The 23,175-nt window shown below is 42.5% G+C and overlaps 1 protein-coding gene across 11 annotated transcripts in view; it reads right to left on the bottom strand.

The window, feature by feature from the left end:
• MAP3K4 (mitogen-activated protein kinase kinase kinase 4) overlaps window positions 1-23,175 on the bottom strand; it is an 86,690-nt gene that overhangs the window by 34,207 nt on the left and 29,308 nt on the right. For all 11 annotated transcript variants that reach the window (XR_002126371.1, XM_019663769.1, XM_019663774.1 and 8 more), the window contains exons 3-5: window positions 17,369-18,732; window positions 8,189-8,431; window positions 5,475-5,621 (exon numbers count right to left, since the gene is read on the bottom strand). Coding sequence is in view for 10 of the 11 variants with exons in the window: in XM_019663769.1 (XP_019519314.1) it covers window positions 5,475-5,621; window positions 8,189-8,431; window positions 17,369-18,732 (1,754 nt within the window). In the remaining variant the exon portion in view is untranslated. The remainder of the gene's footprint in view (window positions 1-5,474; window positions 5,622-8,188; window positions 8,432-17,368; window positions 18,733-23,175) is intronic.

Below are 23,175 nucleotides of genomic sequence, written 5' to 3'. Positions count from 1 at the left end.
GCCCTGAAGGTGACTTGCTGTCCCTGCTGATGTGTTTACAGGACTCCTTCTCTAGTCCTGCACTTCCGTCCTTCACCAGGCCACAGCTTCAGGTTGACCGGAAGCAATGCTTTCTGGGATCCAGTAACAACTTTCCGCAGGCCAAGCTCGGGTCTTTCCTTTATTTCCAGACAACTGGCTTCTGTTGTACCTTTGGATGTTCTGGGTCCTCCGCCACCCAGACTATGCAGTATCCATGTCCACTCGTGGGTCCACGATGAACACAGCTGCGTGTGTGGAGCCTGCAGTTCTGGGTCTCCACCATCCCACCCACATGAGGAGGAGTCAGGAGTCCACACCAGGCCCAGGACCTCTCCTTTGCTCCCTGGGATGCGCTATCAACTGCTTGGCTTCCCTGAAACCTGGCTGTCTTCTGAGGCCTGCACTGCTCCCCGAAAGCCCTCTCAAGGGACAACTGTCTTACTGTGTCCCCCAAGGGCTGCGAAGTCAGCATCCTCCTGCTCCCCACTGCTACTGCCAAACCACTGCTCTTACAGGCCAATAAAAACAGAACAAATACTCTGCCCCTTTAAGAGTTACATCATTAGCTATACCATCGACCCCTCCCCCGCTTTATACTGTCACCTACTGATTTTCAACCACTCATCATCACGCATCACACCCCAGCATCACACTTAAGCCCTTTCTCCATCCCAGGCTCAGCCGCCACGCTGTGTGCCTTAACATCACAGGGGGACCCCCCACACCACCACTTCAGTCCCGGTCCTCACTGCCTGCTGCTCCAGCCACCTCTTCTCCGCGCTGACAAGGTTTCACCTCAGATCTGTCATCACCAGAATGCCTGAAGCCCCAAATCACCGACGCAAACACCCTGATGCTAAAACCTCCTTCCAGGGTATCTGTCCGACCACCACCACTCCGGCCCCCTGGTTCCTCTTCTTCCTTTGCTCACCGTCTTCCTTATTCAGTTTAGAATCCACACATTCATCCTTCCAGCAGCACTGCTGTCAGCGGGCTGCACGTCCCTGCCACCCTCCTCACTGCCCTGTCATCTCACCCGCCTGCCAAACCCCACAGCTAGACGAGCCCCACTCTGCCACACCCCGTGCCCACACTCAGAAGCCGAGGGCCACGAGGGAGTCACGACAGGGAGACACACGGCACAACCACAATCGCCAACCACACGGCACACAATGCTCCCAGTAATATTCCTATTTCTACACAACTTTTCCTTCTCTACAACCACAAGTCTGAAACATCTCCATGTTCCCCAAACGCCAACACCCACCAAACCCATCCTCAGATCATCTCTCTGTGCGCACACGCGCGCACACACACACACACTATATAAAAGCCATTAGCTATAAAACCTCTCAGCCCGATACCGAAACTGCAAACGTACCTGCTGTTCCCTACACCGTCCCCATCCCCACAGGGCAGCTTTGCTTCCTCCTAACCCAGCACCTGTGTTTTGACACCAGCTCCCCACGAGGTCCAAGGAGCCTCCCGCTATCAATTTTCCCTTTTCTCTCATGGACGTACATGTCATTGCTTTCAGCTCTTTCCCGTCACAAAATCAATCCCAAAGGCTTTCAAATGGTCTCTGCTATCCTCAATTTAAAGAACTCTCACTGGACCCGTAACCCTCAGTGTTCACCTCGCTGCACAAGCTGAACACCCCGCACACACTCTCGGTGCCTCCCCCATGTCCAGCCCACCCCCACCCCGCCAATTTCACTTCCCAAGTTTCTTTTGAATCCTGACACTTCTCTCTAAGTGTATGTCGTAACACCTAATTCACAACTGGCAGGTGCACTACTGGGACAGTCTCGACTCGCCTTCTCACAGCTCAGGGTCCCTCTACTCCGTCCCTCACACTGTGCTCGAGGTCCCTCCAGTCCACCCGTGGCAGGGCACGGGCCTCCGCGACGCTTTTGTGGGAACCTGCTTTCCAAAGCTGCTTCCCCCACAGACACTGCATCTGCGGCCTCTCTGTCAGAAAAGTGTTTCTTTCAATCTCTCAATTTCTCTTTTTTAAATTAAAAAGTGAGGAGGCTTAAAGATATAAACAAATGTCACCCAAAATGAACAAATGTTAATATTTTGTCATATTTACTTTGGATATTTTTTCAATGAGAAATAATACATCACAAAGTTAATTTCTCTTAACTTCTGTCTCCCTCCTCCTCAGAGGTAACAATTATCAATTTCGTTTGTCTCCTTCTAGTTCATATGCTAAAACAATCCGTTATCATATAAATTACAGCACATAGTATGATTTTGCGTTGTTTTCAATTTCTTACATAAATTAGGTTGTAATACAGACACCAATGTTCAGGTGAATTCCAGCGGGCCTTCCTCTGAGGAGCCTTTCCGAACCTCCACGTGAACTCAAATCACACCGCTCGCGCCTCCAAGACCCGTGCCTGCCCTTGGTTGCACTTTCCACCGTTGCAATGCTGTGCTCATATGATGATTTAATAACCATTTTCCCACCATCCAGAACCTCCAGGAGGGAGTTTGTGTGCAGCACTGACTCTTTAGTGCCTGGCACAATGCCGGCCCAGCCCACAGCAGACCCGTAATATAACACCCAATAACATCTGCAAAACGGAATATTGCGTCTTTTCTGCTCCGCTGCCCTTTTATTCTCCTACAGGAACACTAATTGTGCATGTCTGAGTGCTCCCTTGTGTGTCTTCCACAAATACCACATCTTGTTCAGCATTTCATATTTTCATTCCTTTTAAATTCTTTTTACATGGTTTCTTAAATCTGTCTACCACATGCTCCTCCATCATATGTTATGTTTATTGTTTCGGCTATTTCTAAGGCCAGGGCCTGGGGAGGAGCTAAGATGGATCAGAGCTTCGGTTAGGATCAGCTGCCTCCGAGCGCTCACAGGTTCCCGCCCCGGACCCACAGGCATACGTCTTCCCGTCAGGAGGACGCTGCAGCAGAGTGAGGGCCCTCGTCACGCTTGCTCCGCATCGTAACTCACTAATCACTGCTCCCCTCCCCGTTTACCTGGCCCTCAGCCTTCCTGCCAACAGGGTAACATGCAGACAACAGGAGGGGCTCTCCTGCCGCCCCTGCCATCTTGCAGATGTGCCACTCACAACAGCGCCTGCTTCTCTCCTGAACGGTCGGTCACACCCCTACATATCACAACTCACTAATCACAGGATGGGCTCTCTGTTGCTAAAGTGGAATAGATGCAGATCTTACATCCACCCTCATTTTAGTCTAAATTTTAAAGCAAATAATTCTAATAGTCTTTTGTTTTTTGTGGGGGTGAGGGGGTTGAGGGGTGGCTAGATATTGTGGCCAATTTCCTCTTTTACTGAACATGAAATGTTTTTCCTTGACCTCCATTCCTTTTGCGCTTTGGTGAGTTTCAGGGGGAGGTGCTGCGGTGAGCGCAGTGCGGCTGCCTGTCCCAAGGCCACTCTGTCCTGACGCAAGCATTAATCTTGTCGGGGCTGCCCCCACTCTCAGAACATGCCCCTGCACTTATCCGTCTAGCACATTTGGGGCACAATTTTAAAACCATTGATAATTTCTAGCTATTCATCTGTGAAATTATGGAGATAAACTAAGGAAAATTATGCCTCAAACAGATCATTAGTAGCAAAGCCAAAACTAAATCCTAAGCATTTCTAGCTTGAACTAACGGTGCGTTTTGGTAATTCACTTAACCTAGGCTTCAATTATCTCACAGGTACGCCAGGCATGGAAATGGCATGACCTGGAAGACACGTTCCGCCTGATTCTCATCCTTCCTGCCTCCATGATTCCATGACAGACGGTGTGGCCATCAAAAGCAGCTTGGAAAGCAAAGCACTCTTTTTGTTTGTTTGTTTTGGTTTTTTTTTAGCTGAGCCATCCTGCCACCCATTGGCAGCTCAGCGGCTGCTCAGCTCAGGCCAGGACTCGAACCGCTGTTGCTCAGAGCTCAAACTCTTGAGCGAGCTCTTAACCAACTGAGCCACTCAGCCGGCCCCAGCACTGTTTCTTTTTAAACTTCTGGTTTAGTCATCCACGGAGAGAAAAAATAATAATTTGCTTGCTGCTTTTTACCATAAATTTTCAATGATAAAGACTTTTCTGACATAAGAAATATATAGTACTGCAAAACACAGACACGTTTTACACTTCCTGGTCTTTTACGTATTCTCCCATAAAAGGAATTAGGAAATAATATCGAACTCAAAATTATTTCTCATAAAATGCTAGATATGATAAGATCCCTTCCCAGGCACATTCTCCTTTCTATCCTTCACTACAGAGGCTGAAAAGCAATATATCTGAAGCCCAGACTCCACTGCAGATAAGAGGCCATGAGTGACATCAGGTCAGTAAGAGAGGAAGCTGTTGGGCGGGGCTTCCAGGGAGCTCCACTGCTCTGGACTTAGCTGGAAGGCTGTTTCCCCCTCTGCCCTTCGCTTTTCTTCCAGCCGAGAAGTGGGGGTGCTATCTGGATGTGCTAAGCCATCCTGAGGTGGGACAGGGAGATGTCAAGCAAGGATGAAAGCATTCCAAAAGCAACAGACCTACCAGCACTGTCATTTGCTGTCATTTCATCCACCGCCACATTATGTAATCTTCTGTGCATCTACTCTAATGCATCTAACATGTTTTTACTATATATTAACACCCTACCAGACATTACGGAACACAAAGAACTTTCAGTCATAGCCCCCGGCTTATAAAGCTTTCAGTCTATTAGAGAAACCTGAGCACAGAGATGCGGTCTATCATTAAGTGTAAGTAGGGAGTTCTAATTATAACTGCTGTGAGAGTTCAGAGGTTTAGATAAAGCACACCAAAGGTTAAAACTTTCAAATAAAGCTTTCCAGAGAAAAATAAACTTTGATAGGAAGTCTTCAATGGGCAGGTAAGGAGAAGGGACATTTTGAGCAGGAAGAGACAACATGAGCAAAAGTACAAAGGTTAGAAAGCACAGTTAAGTACAGTGCATGTGAGAAGATGGGGGTTCCTTTGGGGAAGAAATAGAAATACAGATAAGTCTGCTCCTGCCAAATGACAGTCTTTACAACTACTCGAATGTGCCACACTCCTCAGTTAACTCGACTCATCTTTACGATCTGCCCCCTCACCGTGAGCCGGTCCTGGAAGTCCCCAGGCTAGTGCAGGTGTCCCCTCTCTGAGCCTTCGCTGCATCTCTGCATAGTTCTAAGTTAGCACTGACCACTTGCTGGAATACCAGCTACGCTCAGCTCTCACCAGAATGAGAGTCCCAGTGTTCATCTCTATATTCCCAGGGCTGTGCGAGGTCCCTAGTGTGTCCCAAGTAGCACAAACATGGCTGCGGGCAGGTGGCTCGATAAAACAGAACCAGGCTATGATTCTGTTTGGGGGCCACTGTGCTATCAGGTTAAAGATCGGTATCTCTCTCTCTCTCTCTCTCTCACACACACGCACGCACGCACGCACGCACACACTGTCCTTACCATCAACATCTTATGCAGATCCTCCTCGAAGGCGTCGATGTTGCAGTCGGCCTTCTGCAGGTCGTCTAGGACCTCGTGCAGCATGTACTGGTAGTACTGCTTCATTAGGAGGCCACCCTTGAGCACCTCTTTACACTCTCTGACCAGCTGCAAGAGAACAGAGCAAGTTCTGTCATTTCACACGTCCTGACCAGATTATGTGTTGGTTTTCACACATTTCCACTTAAATCCTCAAAACACTCAGAAAAACGGAAACTTGCCTCTGAAAAACCTAAGATATTTTCCAGATTCTTTCAGTTCACCTTACATAAATATTTTATAGTCTCAAGATAAAAACAAAGTAGTGAAAATAAAAACAGTTAACATTACAGCATGAACACACAAGGAAAATGTCATTATCGACAAAAACTAATTTGCTAAAATATGTTCTTCTACAAATAAATTTATATAGAAAATAAATTCTGTAGAAAAGGGTCTATTTTTCTACTAGTTTACATTCTAAGACAAGGTATACAAGAGAAAAATCTCACGAAACCCGACCCTTTTAACCAAAATCATAATTCAAATGAACTTAACACACCACAGGACATGGTGCCTTTGGAATCATTTAGCACAGTTCAGCTACGGTGATCTGTGGCTTTTACCATCAAAAAACTCTAGCAGTAATCACAAAAACACACAAACCTAAATTAATCAGATGAAATTAGATGGAAGTCAAGGGAAAAAAAGAAACAAAAAGATGAGTAAAACCGCAGTATGCAGGCCCAGAAGGTGATTCCAGAAAGGCGGGAAGGAGACGGAAATGAGACAAACTGCGAAGGCCTTCCCATTGGTGATGTGCTGGGGCGCGATGCCCTCAACATTCTAAGTACATTGGTTTCAATACATATTAGCTGAGACACAGAGGAACCTCAGTGCTTCTGGAGGGAAAACGAATTGGTACTAATTCTCCAGGGTCTAAAAATGCATGACTCAGTTATCCACTCTTACATCTTATACTCAAGAAATCATCAGAGATGCTAAGTACTGGGTTGTCAAAAAAGTCATGACGCATTTTTGCAACGAAAAACATAGAAAAAATACGTCATGACTTTTCCAACAACCCAATATTATACACAAATGTATTTATCACAATATTATTTAAAACGACAATTGGTGCTACATAAATTATGACACACCTACATAGAGCATGATTGTAGCCATGTAAAATCTTCTTTTTGAAAAATATTAAAAAGTCATATATATATTTTTAACTTGTAGTGTCGGAAATATGTATGCACAGAAAAACCAATGGAAATACACCAAAATGTTATAGTGGTTATCTCTGAGTGGCGGGATAATAACATAACTTACTTTTTTGTATCATTTTTCTGTACTTTCCAAATTTTCTAAAATAAACAAGAAGTGCTTTTACAAACAGAAGTTCTCCTTTAAAATGTTTGAAAAGTAATTACCATGATAAGACAGCAAAAGCTAGAGCTAAATCTATTAAAAAGTGTTCTGTTCAGATTATATGGGCATAAATTTTTGTTAAAGATGTCGCTTATGTGCTTACAACTGAATCTTTGAATGCATTTAAGCCAAAATTTCTATTTTATTTTTACTCTGGTAATGCTACATTATTAATCTAAGCAATGTTTATTGTTAAAATGTTTTCTCATATATTACTGTTTAATCCTCACAATAGCCCTGTAAGCAAAAAGGAAACTCTGCCTTGTTTTACCAAGTTATATTCCTGAAGTCTGGGTTCTGTGAGGAAGGGAAGCAAGTATTTGACCAAAACTTCCTAAATAACGGTAGCATATGGAGGCTGAGTGAGGAGCACAGACAGTCGCCAGAAGCCATGCGGTGAGGAGGACGCAGAGGGCACGTGGTGCCGGCCGGAAGCTGACGGCATGACAGGCAGGCGCAGGGCCCACCCCAGCTCCGGCGGACACCCCACTCCACACCAGCGCCGAGCTGACACACACGGGCTCTGCTGTCCCTGCCCTGCGGCCCGTCCTGCCGCAGCCTGCACTCAGACCCTTCGCGCCAGCTTGTCATTCACAGCCAAGGAGCTTCCAGTCCTTCCGTCTCTAGGGGATGGACGTGCACAGTTTACAAAAAACATACCAACTTTTTTCCTTCAAAATCTGAAATGTTTCTTTCATATAGCATGGCAATAGCATAAAGGATAAATACAAACACACTTGCACATTCACTCTGCTAGATACAACCGCTTCTAGCCATTCTTCTGTTACCATGGGGTACCAAGGCCTAGAGAACCCCATCCAAAATTAACAATGACTAAGGAGGCAGAAGCTGTTACAGTTGCCTAAGCTAGTAAAAATTCCAAACACCTCCCCTCTGCAGACTCCAAAGACATTTATCTGTTTACATGTAGCTTAAAAGAACGAATTTAAAGAACTTATCTTTTCTAAATGAATTTTAAGTTTCTGATCTTTAAAGACTGATAGTAATAGGATACAGACGGTCTCATCATCACCATATTGTTATATTCTTTCAGAACAAGGAAAGGTTGAACCACAATCTTATCTTTGAGGACTGCAGGTAAAGAACATGTAAAATTACCCTAAAAAGAACAGCTTAAACACACTAACATACTCATTTTTCACCATTTGCAACAATTAGGGGGGAAATCCTGAAAATAAAAATGACGTGCCTGCAGAATAAGATAATAGATGCTGAATACTTTTAACGTCTTTGAAACGAACCTGCTTAATGCTCAGGAGGGACGGCTCCCCGGCGGGTCTCTGCTCCAACCTCAGCTTCAGACACTCGTGTATGACATTGAGAAGGACCCGGCAGAGGACCAGAAAGGCAGGTTCGAAGGAGGGTAAATCCATGGCCTTCAGCTCGTCCCAGGACACAGTGCTGCACTTCTGTTCCGAGGACGGCGGTGTCCTGGACAACTGCACATAGTCTGAGCCCCACGTGGGATCTGGGAATTCGGAAAACTGTAACAAACATTCAACACAGGTTAAAAGAGCACATAGGAGAACGTCCTAAGGTTGGCGTTATAAACTATTATTCTCTATAATTTGCTGACAGAGCTACAAAACTCCATATGTTACAGGAAAAATAATCAACATTTCAACATAGACCCAAAAAGTCCTAAAAGTATTAGAAAACCATAAGAACTAAAACCAAACTGTAATATTTTTACTGAAAGAGTATAGGAGAAAGAGAATCAGGTTCATCTTCTTCATCATACATTTTTATTAATACTTAAAATGATTGGAACACTTATTTTTAAGGTTATATTACACAAGGTGTGATCACAAAATACAGTGAATATTTAACTTAAAAAAATACATTACAATAAAAGACACATGGCCATTAATCTTCCTCAAAACACTCCCCCTCGCTTCGACCACACTTATCCCCTCACTCTTGCCACTTTCTGAAGCAGTTCTGGAAGTCCTCTTTCGTGTCTTTAGTTGCGCTGTCGCAGCTGCCTCGATGTCCTGAATTGACTCAAAACGTTTACCTTTCATAGTCATTTTTACTTTGGGGAAGAGCCAGAAGTCACACAGTGCCAGATCCGGTGAATAAGATGGATGAGGACACACCGTAATTATTTTTTTGACAGAAATTGCCTTACCAGAAGAAATGTGTGATGTAACACAGAGCGTTGTCATGATGGAGGATGAAGTAGACGCTCATGAAAGAGGACTTCCAGAACTGCTTCAGAAAGTGGCAAGAATGATGGGATGAGTGTGTTCGAAGCGAGGGGGAGTATTTTGAGGAGGACTCATGGCAATGTGCCTTTTACTGTAATAAATTTTTTTATTTAAACATTCACCATATTTTTTATCACACCTCATAGTATTACTCTAAGCTATCCCTAGAGTGAGAAAACCAGAAAATTATTAAAATTCAAGAAAGGATTATAAAACCAGGTAGTCATTTATGTAAACATAAAACTAGTGGAGTCAACCAGTTCTTTTGTCCACTTGTTCTCCTGAGCTATAGTGAATGACATTGGTAGGAAAAAGGATAAAATTGACCTGACTGGTCCCACTCAAGTATCTGTTATTTGCTGTTTCCTGGGAGTCCTAGTGCTGCTCATCCACTGTATTTTTCCCCATAAAACATGGACTTGGAGTTTTCCCGCTGCTCTTAAACCTCTGGCAACATCAAGCTGACCAATCATATTCAAAGGCCTTGCCTTCTCCTTTTATTGAAGAAAACTGAAGCCATCACAATTTGGAAATCTCCACTTCTCAACTTAAAACATCACCAGTTATAGCTATTCTGCCTCCAATGTTATTCCTGTCTATGCTTCCTGTCATAGGGAACTTTTAACTGGTCTCCCCCAGTCACATTCTTTTATGTTCAACACGTATTTTTGCATTTAAATTAATACATACTTTAGTTTCTCATAACAGGCAAAAACTTTGAAATAGCCAAATCATTTTTAAATGATTCCTTGTGATAAATGTGAAGAGAGATTAAGTAGAAATGTGAGATTCCGAATTGGAATTGCTAGTCTGGGAATCAGTGTGTACTTGGGATGCGTCCTGCGTGTGTGTGTTGTCTGCTGAAAAGAACAAAAACAACGGCCGACCATTTCAGTTGTAATGAGCAGAGCCGGTGCCCAGACTACTGTCCTGGAAACCATTTCCCAATAAAAGCAGCGAGGGCTCCTTGAAGACACATCAGGCTCCCAGTCAGGAGCAGACGTACAATCGAAGCTTAAGGAGCCTCGTACATCAGGTAACAAGAGAGCTACTAGGGTTGTGAAAAAAGAACTGAAGCCCAGAGAACGGCTAAATAAGTCATGGTGCGTTCACATAATGCAGCAGCACAGAGCCGGTAAACGCAACCGAGGCGGAGCTACACACACCGATGTGGACAGATCCAAAGTGGAGGGGGGCGGGGCACGACCCGCCAGTCATCTAATAGATCCAGCATTATCACGTTTTCTTAAAAAAAAAAGTATCTGCATTGCATATAAAGATATATATTTATACCTGCACAAAAAAACCTAGAAGATACAAGCCAAACTATTACTACACTGAGCAGGCGTAGAGGATAAACAGCAACTTTGGGTTTTTTATATACTTCAATAAATAAGTGAAACAACAGAAAGCACACTGTTTCACAAAATGAAGGACTAGCTCAAAATAGTCTATGTTACCCTTCAAAAGTTGGTTTCTATGCTCTGTACTGGGGGTCATGTCACAAACTGAAATGTCTACAGGGCTAGGAGAGTGACGTAAGCAGAGAGCTAGGGTAGGGTGACAGCTCAGAACAGGAAACGGCGGGCGCTGGGGTCAGTGGAGCACTGGAGTACGATCCCGCGGGCTCACTGTAGCCAAAACCAGTGTAGGCCAGCTCCCTCCTTTCCCGGGTAGGAGAGCGCTTCTTCTAAGAGAACAGAAAGCCTATGGGCAAATGAACAAGGATGTGCTTGTCAGCTTGCCACTTCCCTCAATTAAAAATGTCGCGTACCTTTCCTAATGAAATCCTACAGGTGATGAGTCGAGCAAGCAAAAATGACCTATGCCAATGGAACGGGGAGCACTGATTGTGACGCCGGGAGGGGAGTCCTCGGCCTCCCACTGGGTCCAATGGACTGACTCAGCAGCACGAGGACTGGTCTGACTACGTGTGAGGCACATTGGAGGTTTTTTACAAACGCCAGTGCCCACGCCCTGCCTGGGAGATTCTGATCTGCCCTGAGCCCAGGAGGGGCATGGGTACATGTGTTTTTAAAAGCTGCCTGGGCAATGCAGCCGGGTTTGGAAACCATCAGCATAGTTTAAAGTCTGGTATCCCCAAACCCTAGGCTTCTATGATTTGGGGCAAGTGACCTACTCTCTGTATCTGTAAAATATAGAAGTAAAAACGCCACTTCACTCAGTTGTTGTGTCTGGCACATGGTAAGACTCAGCAAGTGGGAGCTGTGGTTATTGTAGATGTATTTCCTACTCTACAAGCTTTGTCCACTCTAAATATAAACGGCGACCTCTTCAGGATTTCTTGTGCTTATGGAAAATAATTAGCGTAACTATTGTTAGCTCCAACGACAAACAATTTCATTGGCCACAAAACTTGTAATAATTATATCATTTCTAATTCAAAGCAAGTAATTAATAGAGTTACCAAAAACCTTCCTAGAATTTGAGGTAATAGGCATGGTAATATGCAAAGTCTGACAGCTAATTTTTTTTGCATATTAAGTTAAAGTATAAATTTTCATTTTATCTTTTCTTCTGAAAATATATAAATTTCATAAGGTAAAGCAAACAGGAAGGAGCATAAATTAACCATATCACAATCTATGGCTCAAATATTTTATGGGTATTTAACATTTTAAATGCACAAAACCTTCAGAACTATACAACACCAAGAGTGAACTTGTACAGTATGCAAATTTAAAATCAACTGGGACACTGGGAAGTCCCAGGATGGGATGAAGACTGAGGCAAATGCCTCTGACTATATTACAAACGTATGACATAACCTCCCTGAAGAGAGTGAAGGGAAAACGTGCTGACCTAACTTGGAGAGCTGTGTTCTGACCATCTGACTATATACTCCACAGCTGAAGACAAAAAGAATGGAGTTAAACACTGTACTCTGTTTGGTAAATTTATTCCTCATGGGGGTACTGGCGAGCAATTCTGAAACTACTTTACATGTATACTAGGGTTGCACAAATATGCAAATAAACTGTAGTAATGGGGGTCAAGTTCCTCACTGCAGGAGAGGAACTTGACAAATAAGCAAAGGAGGAAGGCTGGGATGGAACTTGTGGTGCTGGGTTAGCACCCGAGACACCAGTATGAACCCATGTTTATTTCAGACAGACAGATAGGTACATAGACAGACAGACAGATAGATAGATATGAGTAATCACAGACCTGTGCATATACACAGGTTATAAGACATACCTATATTTTCTAACTATCACTGAAAGGGCCTGAAAGCAATGACACCCCAATAATAACAAACACATCCAATGCCCAGGCCTTCATTTCTAAATACCATTCTTCAGTAAAAGGAACCAGAGTTCCTTGGAGAAACAGTTGATTTCAAGGCTGGAAAAGGGAAAATACAAGGTGATGCCAAAATGTAAGAAACTGCTCAAAAGCGAAGGCAAAACCACACACACACAAAAGATGGGGGCAAGTCTACACGACACGGAAGCCAGCAGGAAGAGCTCCAGTGGCTAAAGCAGCAACAACCTGAGCTACAAAACGAATAACAATAGATAACAATTATAACCACAAGTAAAAAATAAATATTTATCAGTTCATACTGCGATCAATAAATGACTCAATAAATAAATGGGGGAGGAGAAGCAAATCTTCCATATAAAAGATTTCCAAATAATACACGTAGATACTCTCCACTCTCGGAGAAAGAGACTAATTCTGTCCCCTTGCGTGTGGGTTGCGCTTAGGGACTCACTTCCGAACACCCCAGTGTGGAAAGGGGAAACTGGTAACTTGTAGGGGGGCCTGGCAGACACCAGCTTGACCAAGAGATCCAGTGATACTGTAACGTGATGAGGGCACTTCAACTCTGTGGCATTCGTGCCCAGGCCCATAACCCCCGTCTAAGCATGAGACAACATCAGACAAATCCCAACCCAGGGACATTCTCTGAGCCATCAGGTTGTGAAAGACAAGACCGAGATGCTATCACAGTCACAGGAGCCTAGGAAGACGCGTCGACTAAATGCCACGTGGCGTCCTTGATTGGATCGTGGAACAGGAAAGGGACATTATTAATAGAAAAACAGAAACCCAAATAATGTCTATAGTTTAGTTAACACTATTTTGTACCAATGTTACTATATCAATTTTGGCAAATGTACCAGAGTTGCTATTAGAGGAAGCTGGGTAAAGAGCGTATGAAATTCTGTATTATCTTCACAAGTTTTTTATAAATCTAAAATTATTCCAAGATCACAAGTGTATGCAAAAAAAAAAAAAAAAGACTGCAATTGTATGGGAGTAGTTTTGACATTAAGGATATTTTGTATATGTTTACATGGTCTCTTGTTTTAATTTTTAAACTAAAATGGAACTATAAATAATATAACAAAACCCACACTTAGCTGCAATGACTGTTGGAAGGGCGCCTAGAAACTCCTGGACTGCTGAGATGCTGCCCACTAATTTTTGAGGAAGGTGAGGAAGGGTCACTCTGTAAGCAGTAGGAGCAGGCCTCGGAGGGCAGATCTCCATCAGACACCAGATGGACGCTATGAAACGGCTACCAGATACATTCATTCCTAAGACTTGACATTGGCCATGCTAGAGGAACTTAGATTACAGCAAAGTGGGAGAAATAAGTAGGAACCACGAGATCCTGGGATGCTCTAAATACCAAGGGAATAAGAAAACCAGGAAATAAATGAGTAAGCATGAAAAAGAACAAGGATCGTCTCTGGGTCCAAAAAAGGAGCAGAAAATGAGTTCTGTTCTACCTCTGAGCACTCATGTTTTCCTCTTGCATTATTATGTTGTATCCCTGCTGCCAGGAATAAAAGGTTGCCTGGCATTACTCGTTCAGTTACTCAGATGTCAATAAGTTTTATTTGATGGCATGACACTCTCTCATTTACAGCAGTTTCTCTAGATAAGTATTTTCAAGATCCCAACAACTATCTTACAGAGTGAACTTTGGACACTAGCCCATCTGTTCATCAGAGTATAATTAGACACTTGTCCTGAGAATATGAATTTACAGACACTAGGGAGCTACGATGTTAACTAATTTTGAAAATATTAAGGCTATTTATGATATTCATATTACTAAAACAAATTGCAAATCAATTTTTTTGGTGTTACTAGTTGCGATTTTTTTAATTTAAAAGTTTTTAAATATAATAAAATTTTGGAGGAAAATTGTTTTATAAAGCATGCTTACAAGCCAAGCAGAATTAAATGTTATTTATAAACTCTAGTTACAAGTAGCTTAATCATAAATAAAAATATAAAGACATAGGCAAAAAAAATCAAATATCATGAGTATATTTCTTCTTTTCTATAAAACCCTTCCGCTATATTCATTACTATTACCACATAAGCCACAAAAACAGTGCAAAATAGAAGATATGTACTAAGTACAATCTGCAGATGGTCGAGATGTTTCTAACAATTAAGAATAAAATCGTTCTCAAACCTAACAGGTTACGCACTGCTTAACATGCCCTTAAAATAGACAATTATTTGGTAATTAAAGGTAAAATACGTTGCAAAAACAATATAGAACAGTCTAGCTCATACTTCAAGGGAGAAAAAAATGTAGCAAAACGTGTAAAAAAATCATTTATATTTGACATCTACAGCATTTTATTATTTATACAAATGTCTTTTTTAAGCCTCACAAGAACCCTGTCAGGTAGATAGGAAAGAATTATGCCCATTTTACAAACAGACGTAGGGTCAGAAAATGTAAGTCATTTACAAAATTATGTGGTGAGAACAAGTCACAATGAGGAATAGAATCCAGTTATCTGACCTCCAAGTTGTAGTTCTTTCCCGCTCTTAGTGTTTAGTAAAAAGACTAAAACAAAACAAACCTGGAAGGGGTGTATCTATGTATTCATATACATACACACATACACATACATACATACACATCTCCCCTGACAGAATTATGTTCCTGAAATGGGAATAAAAACAAAGTCTTACTTTCCTACTGAGCTCATTGTAATTCCAGAGCTCCATCTTGGAGCAGCTTGGATTAACCTCCAATACAGAATTTCTACTTAGGCTCTTGGTTACGCTTTCATTATTTGACAAACACATTTCCTCTGGTAGGCATTCTTTTCTCACAAAAATCTTCACCATCTGAAACACGTATTTGATAATAATTAACACCTCCCTTAGACTTTCAACACCTACTCTCAACACTAACCTTACCAAATAGTGTATGCTTTTTTTTTCATCATTCTCACATTTCTCTACAATTCAACCTCTTTAAACCAAAATTTAAAACAGAGGCTCCTGTACTTCTTTTTTTTTTTTGAAAACCAAACAATCTACAGATAATTTTAATAAAATGTCTTTCATTCACACACTTATTAAGCTTTGAATTGATAACGTGTGTCTTTTTTTCCATAACAAGGATAACTTTTTCAGTTGCATCTCGCTTGGTCAAACCAAAGGAACGCAACTTTGATGGGATCCCAAGCCATGGGCTACCTACTACTGTCTTTTCCAACCTGAGTTTAAAATAAAACGTAGCGTACTCATTCTCAATGTTTTTCTTGCTCCAACACATCTAAGGGAGCAAATGGTTCACTGACACAGAGGGTCTGGGGGGGAGACAAAGGCAATTTGGGGAGCAGCATGTAAAGCTGTTTCAAGAAGGCTGCTGGGCCTCCCGGAGCCCTCACCAGGAGCCCCCCTCTCCTATGAGAACCACTGACTCAGAGATGAGGGAACACTGCCAGAGCTTTTTCATTCATGTTACTTCAAAGAGCGCTTCACTATAAAAACTGTCAACCGTGTCTCGCCCGCAAGTGTCCTCCCTGGGACTGAACCGCTCCTGCCACAACACTAGACCAAAGTAAGTTACTCACCATCTGAAGTTTATGCCGAATCTCCTTATCACTACGTGTCTAATTTTGCTCTACTCATTTTCAAACCTGCACTGTAATCAAATCTTATCATAAAATAGTTACTCATGGACTAAATAGAAAAAAAAAAACCATTTGCTGTAAAAAAAAAAAATGTACAAATAAAAATCATTCAAAGAAAATCACATATATAAATTCGTCTTTAAGACGTCTAATCAAAATAATGGCTATAAAGCTTTGACTCATTTTGCCACCATCTTGCTATGTGATGTGGATGCCTGGCCTCTTCTCCTAGAGGGTCATGGTCTGGCCATCAGGTTAAAAATAAAAATCTTGCAAACTCAGGTCCTCAAAGTATTTCCCATCTTAAAGAATGTCTTCTGTCTTATCATCTCTGACTCCAAAGTAAGCCAGGCTGTGTAATCAACAGAATTTTTTTTTAAGTATATATATATATATGTATATATCTACTAAAATTTAGAATCGCAGGCTAACACAGGTAGAAGGGATCTCCAAGACCTGGGTCCTTTCGTTTCAGCCAGATGAACATGCAAAGTCACCACAGAAAAGTCACTTGTGCTCTCTTACTCTCAGCAATATGCCCCGTTACTTTACCACCCTTACATAACAGTAAAGAATTTCTGAGATATCAAGCTATCGAAACCAAATGTGTACAAAACCAAATTTCCAACCACTTCCTCTAGTAGGCATTCACCTATCATAAAAATCTGCACCCTCTGAAACATGTATCTGATAATAATAAAGACTTCCATCACCCACACTAAACACTTTGATCTCACTGAATAGTGTCTACTTTTTATCCTTTGATTGTTCTCATATTTCTCTACAATTCACGTCCTGGAAATCCAGTAACAAAAACTGGACATGCCACTCAAAAAGAGAGTAAGCTATTGCAAAGAATAGAGAAAGAGCTACATCCATGACCTTGGATGCCATATTTAAAAATATTTTAGCATCATGTTGACTTCTGACTGACTCATATTCAGCTTGCGGTCACCCATGATTGTGGCTTTCTTCCCTCTTTATTTATACCTGGCTTGTCCTTCTCCATCCTATATTTATATGGTTGGATTCTTTTTTTCCCCTCTACACACCACCTTACACTTAATTCACTAAATTCTGTACAGTTTTCATAGATCCATTTCCCCACTGATCACAGTCCTTTATAGAAATGCTTAAATCTCCAATTTGTAATAACTACCATTTGTGTCTTAAGAATATCAAGACTATAAGGCACATAATAATCAACACAACACAACACACACTGTAACTGACAAGTGATAATGGAACTAAGGACAAGCACATGCTGATGCCACTGGAAACGTACCTCCACCGGACGGTCACTCTTCACCAGCGCTATCCGTGCCCTTTGCAAGGAGCCATCCATCAGCTTGTGAAGTCTTAAAATTAGCTTTCTTAGCCCCATCTGCTTCAGTGCTTTGTCTACGAACGGTCTGTAAATGGAAGTCAGACAGTGCCTACTGAAGCCTGCTTCGGGGCCGCAGTCTGGGGCGCCCCAGCCTACGGAATCATCCTCGGATTCGAGCCTCTCAAGCTTCTTGGACACGCAGTCCTGAGACTGGCTGCTGAAAGCGTTGTCAATGGGCTGTCTGGTTTCTGGTACGCCCGGATCAGTGATTTGTTCTTCTTCACTCTCATCTGTGCTACTTTCCAACTCTTTCAATTCTCCTTCCGTGTCATCACCCTCATCTTCGGGCTCATTGCCTTTGGATGAGCGAGGGGAAGGGATTTCAAACACTGGCCAGCCAATGTCTGATAAATTCTTGATGCCTAAAACAGTGCCCATAATCCTTAATTTCTGATTTAAGTCTTTTGTGATGTTTAACCACAAACAGAGTGCCTGCACCCGGTCCTGGAAGTCTTTTGCAGCATATTTCTCGTAGTCCTTTTGAAGAGCCTGCAGCGACGGGTAAAGTGCTTCTATGTATTCCAGCAGCTCCATGATTCGTTTGACCTGCTCAAATGACACCCTCTGGCGCTGGAGATGCTCGTGGTAGGTCGAGTAACCCACGACCCTTGTTCCATGAGGGGCTCCACACTGCCCTTCTACTGAAGAGCCATTAAAACTGGCTCCATTTCTCACAAAAGCAAAGCTCCCGTAATTAACCTTGAAAGTGAGGATCTCAGTGATGATGTCTGGTATGGCTTGACGGGCCGTATATAGAAAGAGGTCCTGGTCGTTAATGGTCCGTCCCGCATGCCAGGCTTGTAGCTCTAACCAGATCAACTCATTGGATCGGTTAAACCAGAAGGCAGACGTGTTCTCCTGTCCTCTCTGCTCTCTGTCCTTCTTCTTTGAGACTGAGGTAAGCTTCAGCAGAAGTCGCAAGGTTTCGAAAAACTTGAGGCGATCTGCGGGACAGTCAGTCCTGGAAGTCTGCCGAGCAGTCCTGGCGATGGGCAAGGGCACAGACACCGGCAGCTTGGCGTGGCTGCAGCCGAGACTGAGGTAAGGCTTGTTGAGATCCACGTCTGGGATCGGCTTTTTGGGCAAAGACCCGCCCACCGAGTCCAACATGAACGAGCACTGCACGTTTTTCTTGTGATCGCGCTCTGTTGTCCTAAGGGCTGCTCGGATCTTCTTCTCCTGCTTGTAACTGTATTCTTCCACATTCTCCCCGATTTTTCCAGTGTCTTTATGTGGAGGCTGGTTTGACACATTCATTTTTTCTAATAAAAAAATAAACATAACATTATATTCCTCTAAAATAGGAAGCTACTCTCAATATTTTCAATAAAACTGATATTCACATGTTTTGTACTTTTATTTTCAGGCTGTTATTAGTGGGAAAAAATCATACCACATGCTTTAAAAGAATCAAATATATATATATATATATATATATATATAACATTTCTCTTTAAACTTTTTAAAAGCTTTTATCCACTTTCCCTGCTATATCTAATATTCTCCACTGTTAACCTAAAACGAGCTGCTTGCCTCAACACTACACAGGACAGTTACCCAAGGAGTCAAATCTTCACAAGCTCTCACCTTCGGCTTAAGAGGCAGAATCAATATGGCGGCTCTGACAGAACCCTGGTGTGCAGAACCCCTCCGACTCCTGTCCCTGCCACGAGCTAAATGTGTTAACTTAGAGCAAATCACTTAAGTTTCCTGGGTCACTTTTCTCATTTGTAAAAATGAAGCAGACTGAGGAAAGAATCGTTAAGATTATTCTCATAAAAAACTGAAAGACAGATAATAAGCAAAAATGTTACCCTTAATTTATTCTATTCCTTGATTTCTTCTTGGCCACAAACAAATGAACAATAACATTTTTAACTTAACCTTAAGAAAACTTAAGACATATAGACTAATTTAGTGTCATTTGCCTGGTCTGTTATACTGGCACACAAAATCATTCAAATGAACGCAAAGAAGGTAAACATCACACGTCTCCGGCTCTGCCACACAACACACCCTGTCTGTTCATCTGTGTGATGCCTACTGGAGCGGGGACTAGGGCCCAGCCACCATCAAAAACAAGATGCCTGTGGCATCACTCAAGTGCTGACTCCACGGAAAGAATGAAGGCGAAAGAAGCAAAGAATGGAAGGGAAGAAATAAGGGAGAGGAGCGTAGAGGGAGTAGAAGAAAGGAAAGAGAGGGCAAGGAAAAAAGGAAGGGGGGAAGGGATGTAAAGAAAGACTTAACGAAAAAGTAACTATGGTGAGACCATATACCGTGGAAAGAAAAAGGGTTAGGGGGAGCTACAGGGACATGTACAGTCCGGGCAGCACTGGCCCAGGCGCGAGTTGCAACCCCATAATTTAGTAGCTATATGACTTTTGACACTCAATGTCCTGAAAATGGGGACACCAACACAGATACATTCAACAATATAATTATTTAACTCTACTTTAAAATTTAAGGCAGGAAAAAAAAATACTAAGAAAGAAATCTTTAGCTTACAATAACAGTGACAGCTAATACTGAATATATAGTCACAACACTGCAAGGCGGATTGTGTTACAGATGGAAAAAATGAGACAAGAGGTTGCATACACAGACGGTGGCAGAACCAGGGTTAGGATCCAGGCACAACAGCCGCCACATCTGCGCTCTGGTCCTCCGGCTGTGTGGCTGCATGCCGAAAGCAAGTCCGTTCTCAAGGCCTCTCTCACCGACATGACACACACACACACCCTGTCGCCAAAACACCCCAAAGGCCCCCTCGCCCAACATGGTGCTTCCTTTCCATCTTGTCTTGGTATTCGTGAACAAGAATATTGGCGAACGACTCACATAAGAATTCACTTTCTAACATACACGTGACTGGGGCATTTAAAACTAAGAACCCTAGAAATGCTCTGCGCCATTTCCTCAACTGTAAATCGAATGTTATAAAGGATCTACACCTCATTGGGCTATTAGGATACTTAAAAGATAACTCTTTTGAAGAGCTAAGCACAGTGCTTAACGCACAGTAAGCACTCAGTAACTATCAGTGATAACTGTGTAAATGCTGCTACAAACGATACAGCAGCCATTGAAATGAACAGTACAGGTTATTCTAGGACATAAAGTCCATAAAACCTTAAATGAAAAAAGAAGCTGGTTATAAAAGTAAATATAGAACAACAGCATAAATGTAGGCAAACAAAGAGATTACAAGGCAAAGATGGTAAAAGTTGTTATTTCTGCATATTGGGTTTATGGGTATTTTTATGTCTATTTGTCTGTATTTTATAAATTCCTCCTTGGATAAGATTTCACTTACAACACACAAGTAATCTTTTGCAATAATAATAAGTTGTCAAGGATGTTGGTGTCCTCGGTCTGCTCTTAGATAGCTACAAATCAGGTTTATGGGCATTCGCTTCTTCACCTGAAAAACGGCAGGAACTGGAGGTGTTCTCTGAGGCCCCTTCCAGATCTAAAATTCTATAATTTCATGAAATAAACAATGGAAAGACGCTGAGGAGGAAAAGAGACTACCTTCCCTCTTCCTTCTAGCTCCTACACAGCCCAGAAAGACAGCAGGAGCTCAATTTATCTAGTGACTTGTTTTGTGACTGATCTGTGTGACAGAGGACCAGTCAACTCAAGCACTGTGTTCCGATAAGCTTAACCCCTGCTGCTCACACAGGGGAAAAGTCCAGATCGAAAACCAGGAAAGCCAGTTCTAAACACAGTCTCAAGCCTTCTGGCCTTAAAGAAGCTGCTTTAAAATCCTACCCTCAGTTTCTCAATCTACCAAATGGGGACACTGTGCTCTCCACTCCTGCTCTAACAGCATGGACCGACAAGTGAAGGAAAAGCTGATGTGCTATTGGCATCTTCTCACTTTAGCACACAAAGCAAGTATGTATTAACATTGACTCAGTAGATGCTCCTTTAATATACTATTTTAGATGAGGAGTTTCTACAGGCACTTGAAAAATTTCTTTGAGAAAATGGATATGGGTTGATTTTAAAAGTGATAAATTGCAATGGAAAGCTATTAATTTCCAGAGGGGGTACAGGCCACAGGATAAATATCCTACAACAAACAAAGTTTTAAAAGAAAGTAAAAAATCATCTTCCCTGTGGGAAAGACAAGTTAGACTTAGGAATTCCTCCTTGGATAAGATTTCACTCAAACACATAAATACAATAAAACCCATTTCTCTTTCCCTCTCTCTTTCTTGAGGAAGGACTATGATAGGGACACAGAGTGAACCTGTCAACTCACAGCGATGAGAGATCAGTGTGTAGACAACTACAGGGAAGGGCATCTGGCCGAGAGACAGGGAGGACATAGCTACACAAGGGAGAAGTGAGAACGGGTATGATTTCTGTAGGGAGGCCATGTGCAGGGGATTTCTCAGATGAGATAAAAAATGAAATCCCTATTTTCTGCAGTAACAGATGGATGAATTCCAGGAGGCTATGAGATCAGCTTTAGGGCACGTGTTTTGCTGAAGTTAACAAGGGAATTCTAATACCACAGGATCCAGTGACCTGAGGTCCCATGCCAGGAAGTAGGGTGCCAGGGGCAGCAGGTCAGCACGACTCCATCATCTGCCCCAGAAAAGAACAGCTGTGGCATGCTAGGAGGAAGGAAAAATGAAAACAGAAAGCACTCTTCTGGGAGCTGTGGGGCTCTAAACAGAGAGGAGCAGAGCACAGGCTCTACCCATGGTGACGAGGTGTGGGGCACCATCTAGGCACAGTGCTTGGCGGGAGAGAGGGCCCTGCGCTAAGGGCAGCACAGGTCGGGCTGCCTGGGGAATCCTGGAAAAGGACGCCTGGCTCTGCCTCCCCCAACTGCCCAATATGCCATGTCTAGAAGACAGGATCCAGGCACTTCAGCCTAAGAGATCCAAAGAACAAAAGAAGGCCAGCTGCCCAGACGCCAGCGGCCACCCTGGATGAGTACGTTGATTCATCCACACTTGGGGTCTTCCACAGCCTAAAAGAAATGTAAGTGCCTCACATCACTGACTCTAACAATTAACTCAGGACAAACTCTTCTATCTCTAAGAATTTTTTCTCCTTTATTAACAATACTGCTAATGACAATAATTTGAAAATTAAACTAAAATGTAAAAGCAGCATTAGAATTAAATTCAAAATAAAAAAATAACATTATCGGAGAAAGACTCCATCAGTAGTTCATGTTATATAAAGATTATATAGCACAAGTGCCAGGCCCTCTCATGTGTGTCATTTTAAGTACAAGACTTACCTTTCAGGTGCACATCAAGACACATCAGAGTTAAAATGGCAAAGGTTAAAGACAAAGACAGAATCCTAAAAGTAGCAAGAGAAAGACAGCAAGTTACATACAAAGGAAGTCCTATAAGACTAACAGCTGACTTTTCTACAGAAACTCTGCAGGCCAGAAGGGAGCGGCAGGAAATATTCAAAGTGATGCAAAATAAAGGCCTACAACCAAGATTGCTCTACCAAGCAGGGCTATCACTTAAAATTGAAGGAGAGATAAAGAGCTTCTCAGAAAAGAATAAGCTTAAGGAATTCATTACCACCAAGCCAACACTGCAGGAAATGTTAAAAGGGCTTTTTTAAACAGAAGAAAGGGGAAGACAAGCTAACCCAGGAAGACCAGAAATACAAATAACAAAATGGTAATAAATATGTACCTATCAATAATCACTTTAAATGTG

This window comes from Hipposideros armiger, unplaced genomic scaffold (genome assembly GCF_001890085.2).
Source record: "Hipposideros armiger isolate ML-2016 unplaced genomic scaffold, ASM189008v1 scaffold_404, whole genome shotgun sequence".
Lineage (NCBI taxonomy): Eukaryota > Metazoa > Chordata > Mammalia > Chiroptera > Hipposideridae > Hipposideros > Hipposideros armiger.
Note: the sequence above shows the minus strand (reverse complement) of the source record. Positions and strands in the feature narration are given on the sequence as shown.